Source organism: Oncorhynchus mykiss, chromosome 28, assembly GCF_057628025.1.
Source record: "Oncorhynchus mykiss isolate SJ-2025 chromosome 28, ASM5762802v1, whole genome shotgun sequence".
NCBI lineage: Eukaryota > Metazoa > Chordata > Actinopteri > Salmoniformes > Salmonidae > Oncorhynchus > Oncorhynchus mykiss.
In genome coordinates, this window is record NC_143049.1 from 36,736,406 (window position 1) to 36,761,741 (window position 25,336).

Consider the following 25,336-nt stretch of genomic DNA (forward strand, 5'->3'; position numbering starts at 1 on the left):
CAATTGACCTGAGAGTTCTAGTGAACACGGTCTCTCCAGAATGGTGGTGTCCAGTAATGGCCCTGGCATTTGTCCAATCAAACCCTTTGCGAGAGAACAGGATGTGTCTGGGCCCACCAGTGGATTGATCTGTATTGTATTACTGCGATCGAAGCTCTGTGTTGACATAGTCCTCCATTAGTCAAGTTGTTGGTGGCTGGAGTGCAGTTGCATTGTGCTGCAGCCGTGTCCCATAGCCTTCTGTAGCGGTAAGATCATCGTTAGAACCATCTTACGGTGTATCTTTAGTAGCCAAGCTGTTTCCCCCAAAACCATCATTACTAAACGCTTGTTATTTACCGACCACCTCGTTCGTACCTTCTTCTTATAGGCCCCCAATTTTTGGGGGCCTATAATGTTAATAATATATGTTAGAGAAAGACCCCACTTAAAGATTCAGAACATGAAAAATCATATTTGTCTTGGTAAAACGTATTTTATAACATAACGAAGTGAAATTTCCTCACCAAAACTCATTTTCACCCACTCTGGGTAAAGTAGGTAAACACCCTACCTACTTTTTTGATACTTATACTTTCCAAGTGGGAAACTCATCCATCTACAATGAGTTTCCAAGTCTGACATTTCAGAGTTTCCGAGTTGTCTTGAAAGCGGCAACAATATGGTCTCTGTCAGTGAATTCAATAGTTACTTCCACTGGCTGGCTGCCTGGCGGTCAAGCCCTTGCATTCATCTACTAAAGTACTTCAGATGGTGGTGTAACAGTATAGCTTCAGTCCCTCTCCTCGCCCTTACCTGTGCTCGAACCAGGGACCCTCTGCACACATCAACAACTGCCTCCCACAAAGCACCGTTACCCATCGCTCCGCAAAAGCCACGGCCCTTGCAGAGCAAGGGGAACAACTACTTCAAGGTCTCAGAGCAAGTGACGTCACCGATTGAAACGCTATTAGAGCACACCCCGCTAACTAGCTAGCCATTTCACATCGGTTACACTGGCACTCAGCCAGACTAAATGCAGGACTAGAACAGACTAAGTGCAGGACTAGGCAGGTGCCTGGGGTAAGTCTGCACTGACAATTTCCAAGATTCAATGTTTAGATCCTTGCCTGTGAACATTTCTTATTTTACCAAGATAATCTATCCACCTGACAGGTGTGGCATATCAAGAAGCTGATTAAAACAGCATGATCATTACACAGGTGCACCTTGTGCTAGGGACAAAAAAAGGCCATTTTAAAATGTGCAATTTTGTCACACCACACAATGCCACAGACGTCTCAAGTTTTGAAGGAGCGTGCAATTGGCATGCTGACTGCAGGAGCTGTTGCCAGAGAATTTCATGTTAATTTCTCTACCATAAGGCGCCTCCAACACTGTTTTAGAGAATTTGGCCTCACAACCGCATACCACGTATAACCACGCCAGCCCGGGACCTCCACATCCAGTTTCTTCATCTGCGGGATCGTTGGAGACCAGCCACCTGGACAGATGATGAAACTGAGGAGCATTTCTACCTGTAATAAAGCCCTTTTGTGTGGAAAAACTAATTCTGATTGGCTGGGCCTGGCTCCCATGTGGGTGGGCCTATGCCCTCCCAGGCCCACCCATGGCTGTGCCCCATGTGAAATCCATAGATTAGGGCCTAATAAATGTATTTAAATGAACTGATTTCCTTATATGAACTGTAACTCAGTAAAATCGTTGAAATTGTTACATGTTGCGTTTATATTTTTCTTCAGTTTACAGTATAAAATCGCTTTTTTTTTTTTTTTTTTTTTACAATTATCAAGTAGACAAGGTGGTGTCAATTGTCAAAGACTTAGAATGGCAGTTAGACAATTATTTAAACTCACCGCCAGGTTTTCTCATATGCATTTTTGTTATGAGCTCGCCTCACAGCCTACCGCCACTGCACCATCGAGAGCGTCCTGACAGGTTGCATCACGGCCTTTACGATAATTGCTCTGTCCACGACTGCAAGGCCCTCCAGCGGGTGGCAAAGGATGGCCCACTGGTCCCGGTACATCACTGGGACCATCCTCCGACCCATCCATGTACTCAAACCGGTGCCTGAAGGAGTCCCGCTGCATCATTAAGGACACCACACAGCCCCAGCTACGAGCTGTTCATTCCCTTACAGTCGGTCAGACGGTATCAGACGGAGCCTGAGGTCTGATAGCAACAAGCTCAGAGACAGTTTCTATCTACAGAATGCTGAACACTTGAACTGGACTGACCACCTGCACCTTAGCACACATGCACTCACTCACTCATGTTCTCACACACACACACACACACACACACACACACACACACACACACACACACACACACACACACACACACACACACACACACACACTCTGTTTATTTATTATTGCTAAATTCTGCACAATTTAAACACTTGCACCCCAATCCCCCCCATCCCCAAAAGGTGTAAATATTGAACTATAAATTGTGCCTTCCTGTATTATATTTATGCTAAAAATATATATATTATATTCTACTGAGACATTTACTTTGTGTTCGTATTCTTTATCTTGCATTATTTCTTATTGTTGTTGCATTGTCGAGAAGGCATTTCGTTGGACGGTGTATAACGTTATAACGTTACCATGTGTATTCTGTACATACAACTTCATTACATACAACTAATAAAACTTTAAACTACCTGTAGATCTCTGCTCCTCTCTCTCTCTCTCTCACGGCATTGCTCCCTGGCGAGGCGTGTTTGGCTGCCTCTTTCTTTGAAACTCTCCAGTTCCTTATGAAAACTTAACATGGGTCGCTAATTTTGTTTTTATTCTTCTATTCTCAATTGACCACATTCTAGCGTTGCTTGCGTCGGCTCGAGCAGACGTCATCCACTCAACCCTGCTTTTTTTCTACGCGTTTATGCCGTCAACCCACTCTTAAAGGCACATGTCCCTAACTCACGTTTGAACCTGAACTTGGTAAAGTACCGAGCTAAACGTACACTTGCACCACTGAAAATATATTTGACTGCGACTGCACTTCCAAATACAAAACAATGCTGAATGCAAATTATTTAATTTTTATTTGGTGTCTGACTTTGCTGTCATGCACAGCCAGTGTTTAAAAAAAAAAATATATATATATATATATGAAAGACAGTATCGACTTCATCGCAAGCTGTAATAGGGGTTTCACAGATGTGTAATACTGTAAATAAAACGTGTAGAAAGAGCATGTGTTGGTTGTACTGCGGCTCCCGTATCTTGAAGAGATGGCTGTCACTGCTTTGCTGCATGTAGTTTCCCTTGTATGTTGTATTATTCTCTGTCGCCATCAAGTGGTGCTATAATGACAGTAAATGAAACTGCAGGGCCAGGCAATATGAAGATGAAAATTCTAAAGGACTGAAGTGGGCATCTCCAGTTTTGGAGGACCATAGCGTGCACAGGCTGCTCCTGCCCAGTTAACGCCTCTGTCTCTGTGTGTGTGTGTGTGTGTGTGTGTCCGTTCATGTTAGAGTGGTCTGTGTTTGTGTCCCACATGGGCTAGCAGGGCTGGATTAGTGACGGGTTCATTGTAATGACTGGAATGGAATTCATGGAACGGATCCAAACATGTGGTTTCCATATATTTGACATCATTCCAATGACTCCATTCCAACCATTACAATGAGCCCGTCCTCATATAGCTCCTCCCAGCAGCCTCTGCACTACTTCTGCCCTACATTGAGTTACAGTTCATATGAGCAAATCAGTCAATTGAAATAAATGCATTAGGCCCTAATCTATGGATTTCACATAACTGGGAATACAGATATGCATCTGTTGGTCAGATACCTTGAAAAAAAAAATGGGCCTCAGGATCTCGTCACAGTATTTTGGTGCATTCAAATTGCCATTGATAAAAAATGCAATTGTGTTCTTTGTCCGTGGCTTATGCCTGCCTATACCATAACCCCATTGTCACCATGGGTCACACTGTTCACAGCCTTGACATCAGCAAACCGCTCACCCACACGACACCATCTGCAGTTGTGAGGCCGGTTCGACGTACTGCCAAATTCTCAAAAACAATTGAGGTGGCTTATGGCAGAATTCTCTGGCCAAAGCTCTAGTGGACATTCCTGCAGTCAGCATGCCCATTGCACACTTCCTCAAAACTTGAGACACCTGTAGAATTGTATCGTGTGACAAAACTGCGCATTTGAATGGCCTTTTATTGCCCCCAGCACAAGGTGCACCTGTGTAACCTTGATATGCCACACCTGTCAGGCAGATGGATCATCTTGACAAAGGTGAAATGCTCACTAACAGGGCTGTAAACAATGTTGTGCACATATTTTGAGAGAAATAAGCTTTTTGTGCATATGGAACATTTCTGGGATATTTTATTTCAGCTAATGAAACATGTTGCGTTTATACTTCTGTTCAGTGTAGTTGCCATTATATTTGGTCAAACATCTTCCATAATGAAAATCAACACTACAACTTTTGTTTTTCTTAAAAAAATCAAACCCCTCTTCCAATTATTTTTTTACTACACTGACATTGGTCTCCTTGTCCTGTCGTCGACTATATTTGACCCATTCCCTTTCAGACAGTAATGGGTTACCGGTACATTCTTGAAATTTTTACAAAAACGCCAAAACACCTGTGTAATGATTTATTGCAGCAAACACAGGAGACAAGCAATTTTGCGTAGTCCTAAACAAAAGAAACTCCAACATCCAATAAGTCGTCTTTTCAAAATATGCTACATATCGTTTTTCCAGGCTTTTAATTTTATTTAAGTACCCACCAAAGGGAAGCCATTTAATCCAATCCTCAAAAACATACATTGTAGGACATTTCTATCATAACTCAACAATCAATACACCAATTACACCTTTGTGGGGCATCACAGTTTGGCCAATATTTTAGCTTTAAATTAACATTCTGAATAATCTGATTGTAGCATACTTTCCAGTTTAGAGTGGTTAAATGTAAACTGCCAAGTCTAACTGATGCAGGAAAATAGCAATTTCAGTGTGGTAATCCCTGACAATTTGGTTCATGGAATTTTGACTCTGCCAATGTGACATGACAACTCAGGTCTACCTGTCGAGCAGATGTGTCTGATGGTCAAATATTTATATGATCAGTAAATTGTGTCCCGTAAACAAATAAATAAAAAAGGTTAAAGAACTGTCTGCTGTATAAGTTAGGAAGTTGTTCTAGACATTTTTTCAAATATTTATGTTATTTTCCATCAGTCATAATCAAGCCTGTTTATAACCTACGAGTGTAATAGTATAGGGTAGACTTCTCTCAAAAAACAATGACTTTGGGCTTAACGCTGGAATCCGCAGTTGCTACATCCATTTTGGACTTAAAAAAAAAAAAAGGTATATACACACCAATTGAATATTCAAGAATATCAATTATGAATGCCTTAATGAGCTTAGTTCAACTGGCATACCCCATCTGAACCCAAAATATAAGCTTGTTTTACTCCAATGTAAAACAAAGAAAATGTCAAATACTGTATAGCCTCAAAACATGGTTAAAACTCATTTTGATATCATGAATCAGGGGTGTCAAACTCATTCCACAGAGGGCAGTGTCTGCGGGGTTTTTTGTTTCAATTTAGTACTAGATAGCCAGGTGATGTGAGTTTTACTAATTAGCGACCTTAATTCAATCAATCAATCAATTAAGTACAAGTGTGGAGCGAAAACCTGCAGACACGCGGCCCTCCACGGAATGAGTTTGATAGATGTCCTGGAGTCAGTCCTTGGATCCAATGCTCGGTCTGAATTTAAGAGTGGTTCCATTTCTCCAGGCCCACCCCCTAGCACTTCTACTAACTCAGAGTAAAAGGAAAACAGAAGTTGGCTTAAGGACAACAAAGTCACCCTTTGTCATTGTTTCAACAGCGGATTCTAGCTTTAAGCTAACAAAATGAGACTTTCAAAAACGCATCCAAATTATACTCACACATCTTAAATCAAGAACTACGATGTCTGCAAAGTATTGATAAAGCAAAAACAATATACACCACAGAGAAGACTTCATTACGCCTGGATTTCTCTACATTAATTACCATTCACAACATAACAAGGCACAGATAGCCTAAGCCCCTAACGAGAACAGAATGTACAGCAACCCAGAAAAAGGGAGAATAAGAAAAGAAAAATGTAACTTGGTAACACTTTATTAAAAGCCTGCAGTGGTTATAATGCATTGTGGTTATAATGCATTGTAAGACTTGTCATAAGAATGTTTTCTGATCGGTTTCATAAATGATCCGGACAAAAAAAAGTCCTACATAAAGAGAAAGCATATTATAAGTCTTAGAATAAGACATTATAAAATGGCTCATACATGCTTATAAGTAATAAAGCATTATACTTCAGTGCAGGCTTTATGTTAAGTGTAACCGATATTGTCATACGAACAGAATCATACAGGAAATAAGATCCAGGTCTCAATCTTTTGTGAAAACATTAAACCCTTTTGACGACATCGGTCAGTCTCAGCTTTAACATTTACCCAATCAATGGATGTTTCAGGTTCTCACTATCAATTCCTTATGATAGTCAACAAGAGGAAGAACAGCACCTGGTAGAAATCAAATACTAGCCGACTACAGAGTGACACGGTTATAGGGGGTTGCGACAACATGACAGGGAACGGCAAGCACCGCAAAAGATGCGGATGCAGACATTATATACACAACATTATGGGAAACACTGTTCCCGATAATAAATCACATCCACCCTACAGTGAAATATGGAGGTCACTGCCTCCGATACGGACACGCTGGTAGACAAAAACTACCTTCTTCTTCACATTATGGAAGACACTGCTCCCGATAATGTTTCAGGATGAGAAAGTGTACATTCACCAAGAGACCTGTACTAGAAACCGCCTTGAGTTTTGTGTTAATCTAAAAAAGGCAATTTGGGCTCCTGAGTGGCGCAGCGGCCTAAGGTACTACTTCTCAGTGCTAGAGGTGTCACTACAGACCCTGGTTCGATTCCAGGCTGTATCACAACAGGCCGTGATTGTGCGCCGCCCTATGGGACTCCCAATTGGCCCAGCGTCATTAGTGTTTGGCCGGGGTAGGCCGTCATTATGAATAATACTTTTTTCTTAACTGATTGCCGAGTGAAATAAGGGTTCAATTATTTATAAATTTTTTAGGAAACAAACTTCGGTTGTGCTGTTTTCAATGTATTTTGAACATCGGTTTGAGATGTAATTCGGGAATATATTAACGGCTAACTCGCAGAACCTGCAGTCGGTTGTGAAGTAGGTGACTGAATGGACTGGTCTCTGTATGGGCTGGTCTCTAGTATGGGTTAGTCGGTCTGACAGGTACACTTCCATAGCAGATGCTGCTTTGTCATTTCGACAGTATTACTGTCATAATTATGGAAGACACTGCTCCCGATAATTATACATGTTTAAAAAGTAGTTTAAAAAAACACACCATTTATAGTGAACCCTGTCACTGATAAATAAACAAGGAAATAAATAGACCTTTTCAGTGACATGTGGTGAAGACCCTTTCGCCCCAGGTTTTAAAAGTCCTCGCTATTGTATTCATGTCAGCAGGAGGCCATTTCGAAAGAGCTCACAAGCGTGGTGTAAGGTACATGTTGCTTGAGGCGTAAAAAAAACAAAGGGCTTTATTTAGCCTTTAGGTCTCAGGACAACTGAACATCAGTAACTAGGTTAGATGGTCTCACTTTACATGGTTCAAATGACCCGTCGCTAAGCCACGCCAACCCATCTAAGGCTAAAAAAATAGTTTTTCAAACTTTATTCAAATGGATAAATATTTGAAATATGCACCAGGAATACTTGCTACTGTGATTCCTGAAATATAGACCCTGTTGGAGTATTTTTTTTTATCCAAAATTATATAACATTTTGTTTGCTAGTTTAGCTAGCTCTGTCGCTGACCACCAAGCTTGCTAACGCTAGCTAAATTGTTTTAGCTAGCCAGCTTGGTTTTTAGCTTATACTGCTGTCGACATCAGGATATGGTTTGAGGGCACTAGTTAGCGCCAAAAGTGGTTATAGCTTTAACTGCATGCCGACAATGATTTCAGAGCCATTCAGTGGCTAGCTAAAGTACAAACCATTTTTTTTACCAGGTTCCCCCTGAAGCAATTGTAATGGCAGGCAACCACAACATACCCAAGAGCTTCCTGATTAGCAAGAGGTAGTCACAGTCAGTCTGTCTAATTTCATTGTGTATTCGAAAACACGGTTTGAGATCACTGTGAGGAGATTTCACCAGTGGTTGAATGGAGAATTGGGCTTCCCGGTGGCAACAGTAACCAAGGCAGGCAGGGCTCAGTGAAGGGTCAGGTCAACAGGTCGTTATCAATAGTGTGTCAAATGTGGCGAAGCATTCGATTTGACTGCAGCGTCGTTAAAACCATTAACTATATGTGCCGTTTAAGGGAATTGTTAAATCAATATTATAACTATTTATGTTTTTAATATCATCACTTCTTGAAGAGCATAGTCAGAACACCACATTTCTGATTATTGCACATTTAGCAGTCACTGCATGCTTTTTCATTGTAAGTAAACATCCATGTATCATGTCATTTAGGGAAGGTAGACTAGCCATTTGGCATGTAGCTAGCTAAAACTCATTCAGCTTGCTTCATCAGAGATTAGGCTTTAGGAAACACACACACACACACACATACATACATAGCCAACTACAAACTTCCGATCGGTAGCTTGCAACGTAAACATTACATCTGCAAATGTACCCTTCTGCTGCTTGACAAGCAGAGCCCACAAAAGATGGGGAAATTAACCTTAACAACCTGACAAGAATGAGTGGTTAACTTTTTTTAGCACTTAAAATATCCAATTAATGGTGGCCAATATTGAGGGATGTTGAGAGGCTTGCTCTCACGTATCTGAAATTACGTTTACTGATCATGAAAAGCATGCGGTTGGTTACATGCTGTATGAAAACAGAGTTAAAATGTGCTCAGTTGTTTGCAAGGGGGAGAAGAAAAAAAATCATACATTTGTAAGTTCTGACTATGCTCTTCAAGGAGGGGGATTATATTACAACCAAATAGTTAAAAATTGATTTAACAATCCCCTGGTTTTAGCAGAGCGGTGGTCTCCTCGCCGCCAAGCAGGCAAATCCAATATTGTGACCTTTTATTGATAACGATCTATTCTGTGTTACTTTCTGAACTGAATGTACATTTAAACCCATTTGGCAACAGCTCTCAGACCAGGTCTCGTTCTAAAGTTTTCAGCACCTTAATCTCTATAAAAAAAACAGCCCAGGTTTGAATCCAATGTAAAGAAACAGTGTAGAAATAACAGCGGTCTCGGATTGTACAATTTTTTTTTTTGTGATTTTGTTCATGGGTGGTAATAGTACCATAATAACCTTTCTGTTGTAATCGCAAAGTACCTCTTGAGTTTACACACACAATTTAGGTGTTTGTGACCTTGGATATTGGGCCAAAACTGCGTTATTGCCATACTAGTAAGTACGGTGACATTTGTAGGCCATTAGTCATTCGTATTTAGCACCAATATAAATTCAAATATGGCGTTAAGAAATGCAATTCAGTTTTTTTTTCTTCGCAAGAGTGATAAATGGCTTTTCACTAATTTCACAAACAAGTGAAATTTAAGGCAGTTGAATTGAAGTGTTATTTTTTGGGGGCCTTGTGCGGAAGATAAAGTACATCATATCGTACTGATGAGTTGCAATGCATATGAAAAAAGAGTTATTGATATCGATACAGAACACTTCCATTTAATTTTCCTGAATGGTTGAGCCTAACTGAGGGTGCCTTGAGCGATGGCTATATTGGGTGTTTTGTTTAATAGGACATGTCGAGACCGGCTTAGATCATGTTATCTGTGGACCAGACTTCCCCCGCCAGTGAGTTGGCGCAGCCCTGGATGGTCCAGGTTGCCAAAGCAAACTGAATCCGGAACAGATCAGCGTTGGCGTCTGAGTGGTCAATCTGCAGGGCGTCCAGGTGGTCTGACAGAGCCTTCAGGGTGTGGGAGCCGGAGCCCACCAGGATGTGGCGGAACGGGGTCTCTCTGGGAGACACGTATGGGGACAGGAAGTCCCTCTCCACCTACAGGAGGAAGAGGAAAGTAAGGTAAATAAAACAGAAGTGTTTAAAATGTGTCAGTATCGTCCTACACCCTACACGATGAGCCGTGTGTACCCAAGGTTACACGATGAGCCGTGTGTACCCAAGGTTACACGATGAGCCGTGTGTACCCAAGGTTACACGATGAGCCGTGTGTACCCAAGGTTACACTATTTTTTTAAATTAAATATATTATTTCACCTTTATTTAACCAGGTAGGCCAGTTGAGAACAAGTTCTCATTTACAACTGCGACCTGGTCAAGATAAAGCAAAGCAGTGCAACAAAAACAGTTACACAAAAAGAGTTACACATGGGATAAACAAACGTACTGTCAATAACACAAAAAAAAAATCTGTATACAGTGTGTGCAAATGAAGTAAGGAGGTAATGCAATAAATAGGCGAAGTAACTACAATTTACACGAGTGATATATGTACAGATGAGGATGTGCAAGTAGAAATACTGGTGTGCAGAAGAGCAGAAAAACTATAACAAATATGGGGATGAGGTAGGTAGTTGGTTGGATGGGCTATTTACAGATGGGTGAGTACAGCTGCAGCGATCGGTAAGCTGCTCTGACAGCTGACGCTTCAAGTTAGTGAGAGAGATAAGTCTCCAACTTCAGGGGTTTTTGCAATTTGTTCCAGTCATTGGCAGCAGAGAACTGGAAGGAAAGGCGGCCAAAGTAGGTGTTGTCTTTAGGGATGACCAGTGAAATATACCTGCTGGAGTGCGTGCTACGGGTGGGTGTTGCTATAGAGACCAGTGAGCTGAGATAAGGCGGAGCTTTAGCTAGCAAAGACTTATAGATGACCTGGTGCCAGTGGGTTTGGCAACGAAAATGTAGTGAGGACCAGCCAACGAGAGCATACAGGTCGCAGTGGAAGGTAGTACATGGGGCTTTGGTAACAAAACATATGGCACTGTGACAGACTACATTCAGTTTGCTGAGTAGAGTGTTGGAGGCTATTTTATAGATGACATTGCCGAAGTCAAGGATCGGTAGGCTAGTCAGTTTTACGAGGGCATGTTTGGCAGCATGAGTGAAGGAGACTGTTGCGAAATAGGAAGCTCGATTCTAGGTTTAACTTGGATTGGAGATGCTTAATGCGAGTCTGGAAGGAGAGTTTACAGTCTAACCAGACACCTAGGTATTTAGAATTGTCATATTCTAAATCAGAACCGTCCAGAGCAGTGATGCCAGTCGGGCGGGCAGCGATCGGTTGAAGAGCATGCATTTAAGAGCAGTTGGAGGCTACGGAAGGAGTGTTGTATGGAGTTGAAGCTCATTTGGAGGTTTGTTAACACAGTGTCCAAGGGCCAGATGTATACAGAATGGTGTCTGCATAGAGGTGGATCAAAGAATCACCCGCAGAAAGAGCGACATCATTGAGAAGAGAGTTGGCCCGAGAATTGAACCCTCTAGCACCCCCATTAGAGACTGCCAGAGGTCCGGACCCTCCGATTTGACACACTGAGAAGGTACGGTGGGATTCGAAATGGTCAGTGATCTGTTTGTTCACTTGGCTTTCAAAGACTTTAGAAAGGCAGGGCAGGATGGATATAGGTCTATAACAGTTTGGGTCTAGAGTGTCTCCCCCTTTGGAGAGGGGGATGACCGCAGCAGCTTTCCAATCTTTAGGAATCTTAGACTATACTAAAGAGGTTGAACAGGCTAGTAATAGGAGTTGCAACAATGGCAGCGGATAATTTTAGGAAGAGAGGGTCCAGATTGTCTAGCCCAGCTGATTTGTAGGAAATCCAGATCTTGCATCTCTTTCAGAACATCAGCTGTCTGGATTTGGGTGAAGGAGAAGCGATGGGGGGCTTGGGCCAGTTGCTGCAGAGCTGGAAACCAGGTGGAAAGCATGGGCAGCCGTAGAGAAATTCTTATTGAAATCCGATTATCGTGGATTTCTCAGTGTTTCCTAGTCTCAGTGCAGTGGGCAGCTGGGACTTTAGTGTCCCAAAACTTTTTGGATGAACCATGTGTGGAGGCAATTAAATGTAATTTATTTTTAAATTTGGATTACAGCCTGTCTCCCTATTGGTGTCATCATTATTCAAAATACTTTCAAAAGGTACATCAGAATTGGTCAATTCCATTTCAGTTCCAGGCAATTCAGGAAGTACACACATTTCAATTGACATATTCTTCAGTGGAATCAGGTTTACCTTCTGAATTGACTGGAATTTAAAATGGACCCCAATCCCGATGTACATGACATCCACCGTGCCTTCCGTGCCTTGCCTTCCCCCACACATTTGTTGTGTTACAGCAGGGGTCTAAACCTTTTCTAGAGAGCGACTTTAAAATAACATTTAAACACTTTTCTTTTAGCTTTTCTCCTCTGAAACTCTTCCCCAGGTCCTTACACGATACAGTAGTGCACTGGTTTCTTTCAGTAAACCTGGTGAAATAATTGTTAATAAAGAACTAAGGTGGGCCCTCCCAAAATTAAATTTTATATTTTCCCAAATTATGTTTTAATTTTTTTCAAAATGTCAAATTGTTCAAAAGAGAAACAACTAAATTTGATGTTCTGCGTCCATTTCAATGCTTAAATCACATCAGAACACTTTTTTTTTTAAGTAGAAGAAAACAAACTAATTTAGTTGCGCATCTGGAGAGTGAGGAATGTGCCGTCTAATGTGCCGGGCTAGCGATGCTTCTGTACTGCTGCTCAAAAAACATACCCAATCCATTTTAATCCCACTTTGTAACAAGATGTGGGAAAAAAGTCAGAAAGTGTTCACACCCCATGAAGGCACCGTAACCCTGCCGTACGCAGTCCAATTCCAACAACAACAACATAATCTCAAACGGCAACACTTAAAGGCACGCACACTCATGATGCGGTCGTTGATGTTCCGGCACAGCTCTGCGTCCTCCAGGTTACTATTATCGATTTCAGTGGCCAGGCTACTGGCGGCTCGGCTGTAGGAGCCCGTCGCAGACATCAGCCACTGGACAGACAGCGACTTAGGCAACAGCTGGGGATGCATCTGGAGAGAACAAAATTAAGATCAAAGGAGAAATGAGAACATAGGCAAAACAAGCACCGGGATCAAATAGAGGTCAATTTGAGACAGATTAAACAACGCACAAAACAAAATCCTAGACGGGTAGACATGGAGAAAGGAAAACAAGACAGGAAAACTAAACTTAAAATTATAATTCTGCCATCAAGTTCACATTACCAGACAGTGAACATGTCCTTTTCCCCACTCGCTGAGCAACTCTGCACAGCGCTGAAATTAAGCAGATCGGACTCGACTTACACTCTGCACTTTTTTGATCTTGGAGTTAATGGCGAACACATGGGTGCGGATCTGGCGGGTGTATTTCTCCACATCCAGGTGCAGCAGGTGGTCGTGGACCAGCCGCAGGGCTATTCTCCCGGCAAACTGCCCTGCGGACACCGCCAGCTTGGCTACCTGGTTGGACGTGGCACCATACAGCTTTTCGCGTGTATCATCCAGTGTCCCGAGGTATGGGTATTCCTCACCCTGATTAAAGAGTAAAGAATGTCAACAATTACAGGTAGAAACCGAATGCTAAACAATGACTGTTATTACTCAAAATGTGGAGGGAAAACTGGGTCATAAAATAACGAGAGGTAGTAGCAAAAACATTTGTTATATTGTCATACAAAGAGAGAGTTATCGGTCATATTACACCAGATATTTTTAAATGCAAAGCCTGATGGAACGAACAGTGGAATCTGACAGGAATGGGATCAAGGACCTAATTGTTGTGGTTCCCAGGGGCCATCTTGGATCAGAGGATTTGGAAAGCTTCCCTGACAGGACCTGATTCTCCAGGTCTGAGGAGGACCTTCTAAAACAGGGGTACGCAAGTACTATTTGAGAAGGTCTGGTTACACAAATGTCCTAGATGGCGAAAGGTCCGGCTGGATATTGTCATTCATCAGAGTAGTAAAACCCCACCCACCCACCTTGCAACCCATGTAAACTGTTCACACCCCTGTTCCTGACAGACTGAAAATGTTGCCGTTTTAAAGTTAAATGACCTGCAATTCAACACATTCGTCCGTTTATGATACCAGGGTCCCGGCCCATATTGACCCTGTTGTGGGTCCGCTTCCATACCGCGGTCTGCCAGTTGAGTACAAGGGTTCTAAAAATGACTATTTCTATGTGTATCGTGATGTACTGCTGAGACCATTATGTGGGCCTTGTAAAGGCACTTTTCACAAACTGACCTCTGTGGTGAAACGGAATGAGACCGATGGGATGCCGGAGAAGGTGATGAAGGGATAAACGGGATCATTTAGCCTCAGAGGCTCCATGCTGTTAAAACATAAATAACACAAAAAAACATGGACTACACAATCATACAAATATGGCGGTGAAAAATGTTCCCTAATTCTATAAGCGATTCAATTAACTTCAATGTGGGATCTGCTTTACAATAAAACGTTTGACACGTTGAGCCACACACTGTTATGATCTTCCCAAATGCCACCGAGTCCCACTTACACTGCTGCCTCCCAGTTGAGCCCGGAGACTGCAGAGTAGAGTGTACCGGAGTCACTGAGAGTGTTCACCTGTAGAGAAGAGCAGCACAGGTTTCAAAACATCTCAAGGACACGGCTTCGTAATGAAAGGAGAAATCCTGTCAGATGATCTGCTGCTACGTGAAACTAACCTCCCGCAGCGTTCTCTGGATGAGTGTGTTCATTAAAGGGCTGGCCGAGGCTTTGAATGTTGGGAAACCTGGGGAGAGAGACATTGTACAATTCAAGAGGAAACCATTTCACCTTATTACTTTAGGTTTTCAATGTATAACCTTTGCAACTGTAAACTGTCATTGGCACCGACCCAAACAACGCATTCGGTGTACAGAAATCAAATACACTATACATGCCTGTTACAACTCCATCCAGGTTGATGTAAGAGAAGGCTTTCATGTTCAGAGAAGACAAATAACCCTGAAAACAGAAATGAGTTGAGACCAATTAGGTATATAAACCCTGGATTACTGATGCCATGTATTTGCCAATGAGAGGCTTTGAAACCACCGGTCAGCCATATTGGCATTTCCTAGAAGGAGCCGTTTCTATGGGAATAAATGGAATTCTACAGCATTTCAATTAAAATGTTTCTTAGGGAAAAAAAATACATGAATTTAAAGTATTTTTGTTGTTGTAGGAGGGACATTAACATTACGGGCTCTATTTTAACTAACGCAAATGGTAAATCTAAGCGCTGACGGTAGCGCTATTAAGTCAATCCAAAATGTTTTAGTTATTTTCACAGCCGTTATTATGAGCGCAAATAGCTAGCAGTGGCGCGAAAGGGCTGGGTTTTGATGACACTCGGTCCGACCTGACCAATCAAGGCGTTCCATGGCTTAATACTACCATTTGTTGGTCTTCAGTTCAGTAGGTTATTGTCAGTCTGCATTATCAAGTGCAATTCAGCTGGGGGCACAGAATATTCTTGTCCTAGTCCATTGTGGATTGATACTACAGTTTAAATAGCATAGGCTACAGTAATGAGTGATAGCAACAGTAAAAAAAAATAATAATAATTTAAGTTGTGTAGTCAACATTGTTGTATTTGGCGTCAACGAGTATATGCCTTTAACCACTTTTCCTCAGATATATATATAAAAAATAAATAATACTAGGCTTCCGTAAATTGTATTGTAGGTGGGAGGCACATTATCAATAAGCAGGTGTTATAGCCGGCTTAAAATATTTCATACCTCATGAATATTTAATACCTTTTTCGATATCTGTATGAACATAAGATTCAACAACTGAGACAAACTGAACAAGTTCCACAGAAATTGAATGTGTCCCTGAACAAAGGGGGGGGGGGGGGGGGTTCAAAATCAAAAGTAGCAGTCAGTATCTGGTGTTGCCACCAACTGCATTAAGTACTGCAGTGCATCTCCTCCTCATGGACGGCACCAGATTTGCCAGTTCTTGCTGTGAGATGTTACTCCACTCTTCCACCAAGGCACCTTGCAAGTTCCTGGAATGGCCCTAGCCCTCACCCTTCGATCCAATAGGTCCCAGACGTGCTCAATGGGATTGAGATCCGGGCTCTTCGCTGGCCATGGTAGAACACTGACATTCCTGTCTTGCAGGAATTCACGCACAGATGAGCAGTATGGCATTGTCATGTCAGGTCATGTCAGGATGAGCCTGCAGGAAGGGTACCACATGAGGGAGGAGGATGTCTTCCCTGTAACACAGCGTTGAGATGGCCTGCAATGACAACAAGCTCAGTTCGATGACGCACCGCTCCAGACCATGACGGACCCTCCACCTCCAAATCGATCCCAATCCAGAGAACAGGCCTCGTTGTAACACTCATTTCTTCGACGATAAACACAAATCTGACCATCACCCCTGGTGAGACAAAACCGCGACTCGTCAGTGAAGAGCACTTTTCGCCAGTCCTGTCTGGTCCAGCGACTGTGGGTTTGTGTCCATAGGTGACGTTGTTGCCGGTGATGTCTGGTGAGGACCTGCCTTACAACAAGCCTACAAGCCCTCATTCCAGCCTCTCTCAGCCTATTGCGGACAGTCTGAGCACTGATGGAGGGATTGTGCGTTCCTGGTGTAACTCGGGCAGTTGTTGCTGCCATCCTGTACCTGTCCCGCAGGTGTGATGTTCGGATGTACCGATCCTGTGCAGGTGTTACACGTGGTCTGCCACTGCCAGGACGATCAGCAGTCCGTCCTGTCTCCCTGTATTAGGCGTCTCACAGTACGGACATTACAATTTATTTCCCTGGCCACAGTCCTCATGCCTCCTTGCAGCATGCCTAAGGCACATTCACGCAGATGAGCAGGGACCCTGGGCATCTTTCTTTCTGTGTTTTTGAGTCAGTAGAAAGGCCTCTTTAGTGTCCTAAGTTTTCCTAACTGGGACCTTAATTGCCTACCATCTAAGCTGTTAGTGTCTTAATGACCATTCCACAGGTGCATTTTCATTAATGGTTTATGGTTCATTGAACAAGCATGGGAAGCAAGTGTTTAAACCCTTTACAATGAAGATCTGTGAAGTTGTTTAGATTTCTACAAATGATCTTTGAAAGACCGGGTCCTGAAAAAAGTCTGTTTCTTTTTTTTTTTACTGATTTTTTCTTCTCGTTTTCATATTGTCATTATGGGATGTGTGTAGATGGATGAGAAAAATATTTACACGTTAAGCTTGCTAAAAATAAACGCAGTTGACAGTGAGAGGACGTTTCTTTCTTTGCTGAGATGTGTGTGTGTGTGTGTGTGTGTGTGTGTGTGTGTATATATATATATATATATAATTTACATAAGTAGACGCACCCGAGGCAATACATGTTATATCCCCTTTGGCAGTGATTACAGCTGTGAGTCTTTCTGGATAAGTCTAAGAGCTTTGTACACCTGGATTGTACAATATTTGCCCACTATTCTTTTCAAATTTCTTCAAGCTCTGTCAAATGAGTTGATCATTGCTAGACAACCATTTTCAGGTCTTGCCATAGATTTTCAAGTTGATTTAAGTCTAAACTGTAACTAGGCCACTCAGGAACATTCACCGTCTTCACGGTAAGCAACTCCAGTGTAGATTTGGCCTTGTGTTGTAGATTATTGTCCTGCTGAAAGGTGAATTCATCTCTCAGTGTCAGGTGGAAAGCAGACAACCAGATTTTCCTCTAGGATTTTGCCTGTGTTAAGTGCCATTCCATTTTTCTTTATTATCCTGAAAAACTCCCCAGTCCTTAACAATTACAAGCATAACCATAGCATGATGCAGCCACCACCATGCATGAAAATATGAAGAGTGGTACTCAGTAATGTGTTGGATTGGATTTGCCCCAAACATAACACTTTGTATTCAGGACAAAAAGATTTTGCAGTATTACTTTACTGCCTTGTTGCAAAAAGGATTAATATGTTTATTATGTACAGGCTTCCTTTCCTGTGTTTGAAATGAACTGCTAGACATAAGGACCTTACTGATCGTATGTGTGGGTTACAGAGATGAGGTAGTCATTAAAAAAAATGATGTTAAACTCTATTATTGTAACTTATTATGTGCCTTGTAAAAAAAATAAAAATAATGTTTACTCCTGAACTTTAGGCTTGCCATAAAAAGGGATTGGATATTTAACATTTAATCTTTTTATTCATTTGTAAAAAAAAAATTTAGAACTAAAATAAGAATAATCTAAAAACCTAATTCAACTTTGACATTATGGAGTATTGTGACAAATATCAATTTAATACATTTTAAATTCAGGCTGTAACACAACAATGTGGGAAAAGTAAATAAAATAAAAAGTAAATACTATCTAAAGGCACTGTATATAAATCATTGGTTGAGACACATACTCAAGTAAAAAACAATTGTTCTAAGGTTTGAATTGGCATCAAGTGCCGTTCTTACCTCCAACCACTCGGTGGCGCCAACACTCCCATACTCTCCAGCACTCCAGCTGGCAAAAACGATGCTCCTCCTGGGCTTGAAGCCATCTGTCAGAGGGGGGAAAAAAAGACAGGACGAACATCATTATCGCCATCATTCACAGTTGGTTGCCTCCTTACAGGCTATGGGGAAATGTTTCTTTTGTATTGTGTAATCGTTCCATTTTTCCCCCACTATATCTGTACTGTAAGTCATGCATGTAGAATACAGTGCATTCGGAAAGTATTCAGATCCCTCTACTTTTTTCCACATTTTGTTACGTTACAGCCTTATTCTAAAATTGATGAGGGGGAAAAACTATTTAATCAATCTACACACAATACCCCATAATGACAAAGCAAAAACATGCTACATTTTTTTTTGCTTACTTATTTAAAAAAAACAATTATAATAATCACATTTACATAAGTATTCAGCCTCTTTGCTCAGTACTTTGTTGAAGCACCTTTTGCAGAAATTACAGCCTTGAGTCTTCTTGGGTATGACGCTACGAGCTTGGCACACCTATATTTGGGGAGTTTCCCCATTTTTCTCTGCAGATCCTCTCAAGCGCCATCAGGTTGGATGGGGAGCGTTGCTACACAGCCATTTTCAGGTCTCTCCAGAGATGTTAGATCGGGTTCAAGTCCGGGCTCTGGCTGGGCCATTAATTGACATTCAGAGACTTGTCCTGAAACCAGTCCTGTGTTGTCTTGGCTGTATGCTTAGGGATCGTTGTCCTGTTGGAAGGTAGAAGGTGGATCGTCGCCCCAGTCTGAGGTCCTGAGCAGGTTTTCATCAAGGATCTCTGTACTTTGCTCCGTTCATCTTTGCCTCGATCCTGACTAGTCTCCCAGTCCCACTGAAAAACACCCCCACAGCATATTGCTGCCACCACCATGCTTCACCGTAGGGATGGTGCCAGGTTTCCGCCAGACGTGATGCTTGGCATTCAGGAATCTTGTTTCTCATGGTCTGAGAGTCTTTAGGCAAACTCCAAGCGTGTTGTCATGTGTCTTTTACTGAGGAGTAGCTTCCTTCTGGCCACTCTACCATAAAGGCCTGATTGGTGGAGTGCTACAGAAATGGTTGTCCTTCTGGAAGGTTCTCCCATTTCCACCAAGCAACTCTAGAGCTCTGTCAGAGTGACCCTCGGATTCTTGGTCACCTCCCTGACCAAGGCCCCTCTCCCATGATTGCTCAGTTTGAGTCTTAGGGTTTCCAAACTTCTTCCATTTAAGAATGATGGAGGCCACTGTGTTCTTGGGGACCTTCAAATGCTGCAGACATTTGTTGGTACCATTCCCCATATCTGTGCCTCGACATAATCCTTTCTTGGAGCTCTACGGACAATTCCTTCGACTGTGGGAACTTACATAGGTGTGTGTGACTTTCCAAATCATGTCCAATCAATTGAGTGTACCACAGGTGGACTCCAATCAAGTTGAAGGAACATCAAGGATGGTCAATGGAAAAAGGATGCACCTGAGCTCAATTTCAAGTCTCATAGCAAAGGGTCTGAATACTTTTGTAAATCAGTATTATGTTTAATTTTTTATTAATTAGCAAACATTTAACAACCTGTTTTCACTTTGTCATTATGGGGTACTGCGATGTCATTATGGGGTATTGCGATGTCATTATGGGGTATTGCGATTTCATTATGGGGTACTGCGATGTCATTATGGGGTATTGCGATGTCATTATGGGGTATTGCGATTTCATTATGGGGTACTGCGATGTCATTATGGGGTACTGCGATGTCATTATGGGGTACTGCGATGTCATTATGGGGTACTGCGATGTCATTATGGGGTACTGCGATGTCATTATGGGGTACTGCGATGTCATTATGGGGTACTGCGATGTCATTATGGGGTACTGCGATGTCATTATGGGGTACTGCGATGTCATTATGGGGTACTGCGATGTCATTATGGGGTACTGCGATGTCATTATGGGGAATTGCGTGTCGACTGCTGAGGATTTTAATTTGTATTTAATCCATTTTAGAATAATTTTGTAACAAAATGTGGGGGAAAAGTCCAGGGGTCTGAATGCTTTCTGAAGGCACTGTGTGTGTGTGTGCGTGTGTACATTCTTCTGTCTGTGTATTTATTGTAAGACGATGTCAGGACCACTTCACCAGGTCAAATTCCCGGTACATGTAAATGTACTTGGTAAATAAAATGGTGATTCTGACTAGGATTTATCTACATGACCCTTTTTAAATCTATAAGTCTTCTCCAGTAATGTGAACAGAAACCCACGGTCACTTAAAATATGACTTCATTGACAACAATGCTCCTTGAGATTTGTGGATTACGTTAGAATTAACCCCAGACACTACATGAACACATGAGAATTGATTGAAAGCTCAAGGCACTACAGTAGAGACCTACACTGTATATCCATTCTGTCTATAAATGTACATTTGAGTCATTTAGCAGACGCTTTTATCCAGAGCGACTTAAAAAGGAGCAATTCGGGTTAAGTTCTTGGCTCAAGGGAACAATTTCACCTCGTCGCTGTGGGGATTCAAACCAGTGTCCTTTTGGTTACTGGTCCAACACTCTAAAGCGCTTAGAGACCTGTATCCATTCTGTCTATTCTATGGCATTTATGGTCTGGCTTGTCATCTATCACCCACCATTTTTCACCATGTCTGAGATGGTGCGGGCCAACTCCACCAACACACTGGTGCCCACTGTGGAGCTGGCGAAGCCTGGACCCCAGGCATCCCTCTGAGCACCCATAACCACAAAACGATCTACAGCAAGGAAGGCAGAGACACAGCATATTTAAATTGTGTAAAGGATTAAGACAGTTGATCTATTAGATAGCAGTTAGCCGCTCACAGATAGCCTCTCAAATTAGGGTCAATCCCATTTAATTTCCCTTAATGGAAATGATGTACATGAAATGAAAATGGTTAATTCTTTCAGATCTGGACTATGCATCAATTCACACATTGAATTTCAATTAAATCTACTGACTTGCCGACAGTTGAAATGAAACTGACCCCAAAGCTACCGTCAAATTACCTAAGAACTACACAATACTAGGGACTCATGTTTCTTTCCACAGGGCCTTAGGTCAATCATACCTGGGTCCACAAAGCCTTTGATGACTCCAAACACGTTGACGATCAACTTCTCAGCCAGGACGTTGTTGACCTCCACCGTGACCATATCGTCATTATCTCCCAGTTTTCCTACCCCTCCCCAACCTGTAGGGGCGCTTTTCCCTTCCATTTCCCTGAGTTTCCAGACAAAGATTTGGTGGGAAAATGTTAGGCACTGATCTAAGGTCAGTTTCACAGTTTTAACCCTTAAAAATGGTCATGGTTAGGATAGGAATGGTATGATGTTCCTAGATCTGTGTGTAAGGCCCAACTTCTACTACACTACGATCAGTTGATGGAAACCTACCTCGTGATAGTGGTGGCCATGTCGACTGTGATGGTCTGGGCCAGGATGCTGGGGAGGCCTGAGGACTGGACAGGGGGAAACTGGGTATGGTTGAAGGAGGGGAACCCGGGGGTGTAAGGGTCGCCAGAGCCAAGATGGACCTGGATATGGAGAAACAGAGACACATGACAGGGTGAGCCCTGACCTTTGTGTTCCGATTTGGCCCTGCACTAACATATCCAATTCAACTTATTGCCAAACCCTTGATAAGTTCGATCTGGGGTGTAATCATTAGTCCAAAAAAAAAACTAGCTTCTGCTGAAAAAAATTCAAGTAGGTTCCTTCCCATTTTGGTTCCTAGTGAATACACCCCAGGTGTGTTGGTGCAGGGCTAGAACAAGAAGGTGCACTGCCCTGGCTAGAATATAGTGAGAGTTGTCATCAGGTTACAAAGTGGAACAGAATAAGATGAGGCAACAAGAGGTACACAATACACTACTGTATCTTTAAATGTAACCTTAAATGTATTTTTTTTACATTTAACTAGGCAAGTCAGTTAAGAACAAATTCTTATTTACAATGACGGCCTACACCGGCCAAACCCGGACAACGCTGGGCCAATTGTAGGCCGCCCTATGGGACTCCCAATCACGGCCGGTTGTGATACAGCCTGTATTTGAACCAGGGTGTCTGTAGTGACGCCTCAAGCACTGAGATGCAGTGCGCCACTCGGGAGCCCATAAGTAGTAGATAGTGCAGATATACCCAACAATATATGTGTGTGTCCAGTTAACTTCAGTAATGGCTGGGAAAGCAAATCATAAGTACATTTCATAGAGGAAAATGTCTGCCTCACTCACATGGCCAAAGAGCTGAGTGGAACCTCCGATCCTTCTGTCGTCAGCAGGGTAGATGAGAACAGCAGAGGCATTCAGCTTGGCTGCGTTGGCCACCTACGCAACGAAGAAAGGAGGAAGCATGGAATGGAAAAGCACGAGAACAGAACCCTTTTACGCTTAGCAATGACACGTCACCTTGTGTTATTCAATCAAGTCCATATAGGCTCCAATAGATTTACCAATACAAACTAGACTCGTCACACTGACACTAAACCTCCAAATGAAGAGAGATCAATGACCTTATTAAAAATTCAGCCGTATGCTTATGAAATATCTCAAGGAAGTATGTTTTTGTTTCTTCTTGTGCAAATTCCCTCACCTTCTCAGCAAAGCTTATTTTTCCAGATCTGACCAGAAGGACCCTCCCGTCCAAGGCAATGTTCTTATCCTGCAGTTTCCTCAGGTCGTCCATCTGGCCGTAGTTGCCGTGAAGTACTGCGCCCTGTGAAAAACAAAAATAGAAATTGAAACCGGTCTTCAGCTCAAATTACTCTGCAACAATTAATTCATAAATATGGAGGTACTATTATGGAAGAATACTAGGGGTATGCAAGGTGTACTTAGCACAATTAGCTAAGCGCTTGAAAAATAAACTGAATGACTAATGTGATAACTCATGTAGTATTTTATAGTATACAATATGTAAATTATTTTATTACAATCAGAGTATAAAAGCTCTATTGTCAAGCTTGAAATCAACTGAAATGCTGCAAATTTGTTAATTTCAATGTAAAATAAAAATGAAACAAAAAACACTATTTTTTTTTCAATGATTACCTTTGCTGTTCCAGTTTTGCTGTAGGCCAGATATCCCCTCAGTGTTCCAAGGTCAGACCCTTTGAAGGTCACCATGTTGGAGCCAGATGCAGGGGGATCCACAAGCTTGACATAGTGCTCGTCTGTCCACGTATACATGCCATAGTCTTTGAATCTTCCCAGCACCTTCTTGGCCAGCACAGTGTCTCCAGCAGAGCCTGCCTGATGGCTTTCACTAGCAAACTCACTGAGAGAGTGACAGAGAGAGAGAAGGGGGGGAGAAAGGGAAGGGGAGAGAAATATAAAATATACTTCCTTTATCCCAATGATGTGCCAATCATTATGCAGACAATTATCACGACTTCAAATGTTATTGGTCACATGCTTTGTTAACAGATGTAAACTAACAGTGAAACGCTTATTTACGGGCCCTTCCCAACAATGTAGAAAGAAAAATAATAACAAAGAATACACAATGAGTAACGATTACTGGTACCCAGTGTCTATAGCCAAGTTCAGAGTGGATGTGCAGGGGTACAAGGTAATTGAGGTAGATACTGCATGTACATATAGGAAGGGATGAAGTGACCAGGCGACAGGATAGATAAACAGTAATGGCAGCTTATACGAGTCAAGAGTTCAGTACAATAAGGGTCAACGCAGATAGTTAAATAGTCGGGATAGCCATTGGTTAACAGTCTTATGGCTTGGGGGTAGAAACTGTTCAGGCTTCGTATGCAGCCGCCATACTGTCACAACATAACTGGTAGTAGTATAACATTGTAGTGCTATTTCCAATATAAAGTTGAAAAATGAGAGCAGACAAGCTTAAAAGGGATACTTTGGGATTTTTTGCAATGAATCTCTTTATCTACCTCCCCAGAATCCACAAATTCATCCGACTCTGGGGAGGTAGATAAAGAGATGCATTGCCAAAATCGTGAAGTAACCCTTTAATGTTCACCCCACTGGGCTACTAGTGCAGTCACCTGAAGGCGCTCTCGAAGCTGGAGGCACTCATCTTCTCATCCAGCAGTCTCTTCACGTCATTCCAGTCCATGACAGGGTCCGCCTCCATCTTAACGGAACCCTGGGTAATGGATTCTTCAAAGGTGGACCTAGAGCAGCTGGGAGGAGCCAACTCTTTCTTCCGATGGGACAGGTAGCCAATCAGATAGCCTGAGAGAGAAAACAGAAAAAAAGGGGAAGAGTGTCAATTGTAAAATAACCGCTGAAACCACTGTCAGCAGCAGCTATACAAAACCATCCGGGCAGGAACCAGACCAAGAGACGGTTTACCCCAGACGGGCCGGTTTACCCCAGACGGGCCGGTTTACCCCAGACGAAAATGATATATATATATATATATATATATATATATTATTTTTTTTAAGCTTTCGATGGAGGATTCTTATATTTTTTGTCCAAGACTAGGCTTAATCTTTGTCTGGAAAACGGGCCCTTAATCTGGTCATCAGTTTATCTGAACAGTGTTTCAGCCATAAATCATACGACAGTGGAAGTGATAGTGGCAACTTGCACTGAGTTTTAGCTATCTGTGGCTAAAGTTAGCAGAATTTCATAGTGGCTTTTAAAGAAACCCGAAAAATGAATTAGAGTTTCTCCTGGCCAATAGACTACTTGGAGAGTGAAGAAACCAACCATCCTTCAACGTGTACTTTAATACAGAGATTGTGACTTTTACTGTTACAGCAT

The 25,336-nt window shown here is 42.2% G+C and overlaps 2 protein-coding genes across 4 annotated transcripts in view; both read right to left on the minus strand.

The window, feature by feature from the left end:
* The window catches only part of LOC110508241 (activated CDC42 kinase 1), a 124,410-nt gene extending 121,448 nt beyond the window's left edge, over nucleotides 1–2,962 (minus strand). Inside the window, exon 1 of the mRNA XM_036966285.2 lies at nucleotides 2,675–2,962. The gene's annotated coding sequence lies outside the window, so the exon portion shown is untranslated. The remainder of the gene's footprint in view (nucleotides 1–2,674) is intronic.
* Nucleotides 2,963–4,627: 1,665 nt separating this feature from the next.
* tfr1a (transferrin receptor 1a) overlaps nucleotides 4,628–25,336 on the minus strand; it is a 31,793-nt gene continuing 11,084 nt past the window's right edge. For all 3 annotated transcript variants that reach the window (XM_021590050.3, XM_021590049.3, XM_021590052.3), the window contains exons 4-18: nucleotides 24,610–24,799; nucleotides 23,642–23,867; nucleotides 23,184–23,306; nucleotides 22,826–22,918; nucleotides 21,987–22,126; nucleotides 21,662–21,813; nucleotides 21,206–21,325; nucleotides 18,538–18,623; nucleotides 15,020–15,083; nucleotides 14,801–14,868; nucleotides 14,632–14,699; nucleotides 14,355–14,442; nucleotides 13,411–13,638; nucleotides 12,976–13,134; nucleotides 4,628–10,108 (exon numbers count right to left, since the gene is read on the minus strand). In XM_021590050.3, the coding sequence (XP_021445725.3) occupies nucleotides 9,866–10,108; nucleotides 12,976–13,134; nucleotides 13,411–13,638; nucleotides 14,355–14,442; nucleotides 14,632–14,699; nucleotides 14,801–14,868; nucleotides 15,020–15,083; nucleotides 18,538–18,623; nucleotides 21,206–21,325; nucleotides 21,662–21,813; nucleotides 21,987–22,126; nucleotides 22,826–22,918; nucleotides 23,184–23,306; nucleotides 23,642–23,867; nucleotides 24,610–24,799 (2,048 nt within the window). In that variant the 3' untranslated portion in view covers nucleotides 4,628–9,865. The remainder of the gene's footprint in view (nucleotides 10,109–12,975; nucleotides 13,135–13,410; nucleotides 13,639–14,354; nucleotides 14,443–14,631; nucleotides 14,700–14,800; nucleotides 14,869–15,019; nucleotides 15,084–18,537; nucleotides 18,624–21,205; nucleotides 21,326–21,661; nucleotides 21,814–21,986; nucleotides 22,127–22,825; nucleotides 22,919–23,183; nucleotides 23,307–23,641; nucleotides 23,868–24,609; nucleotides 24,800–25,336) is intronic.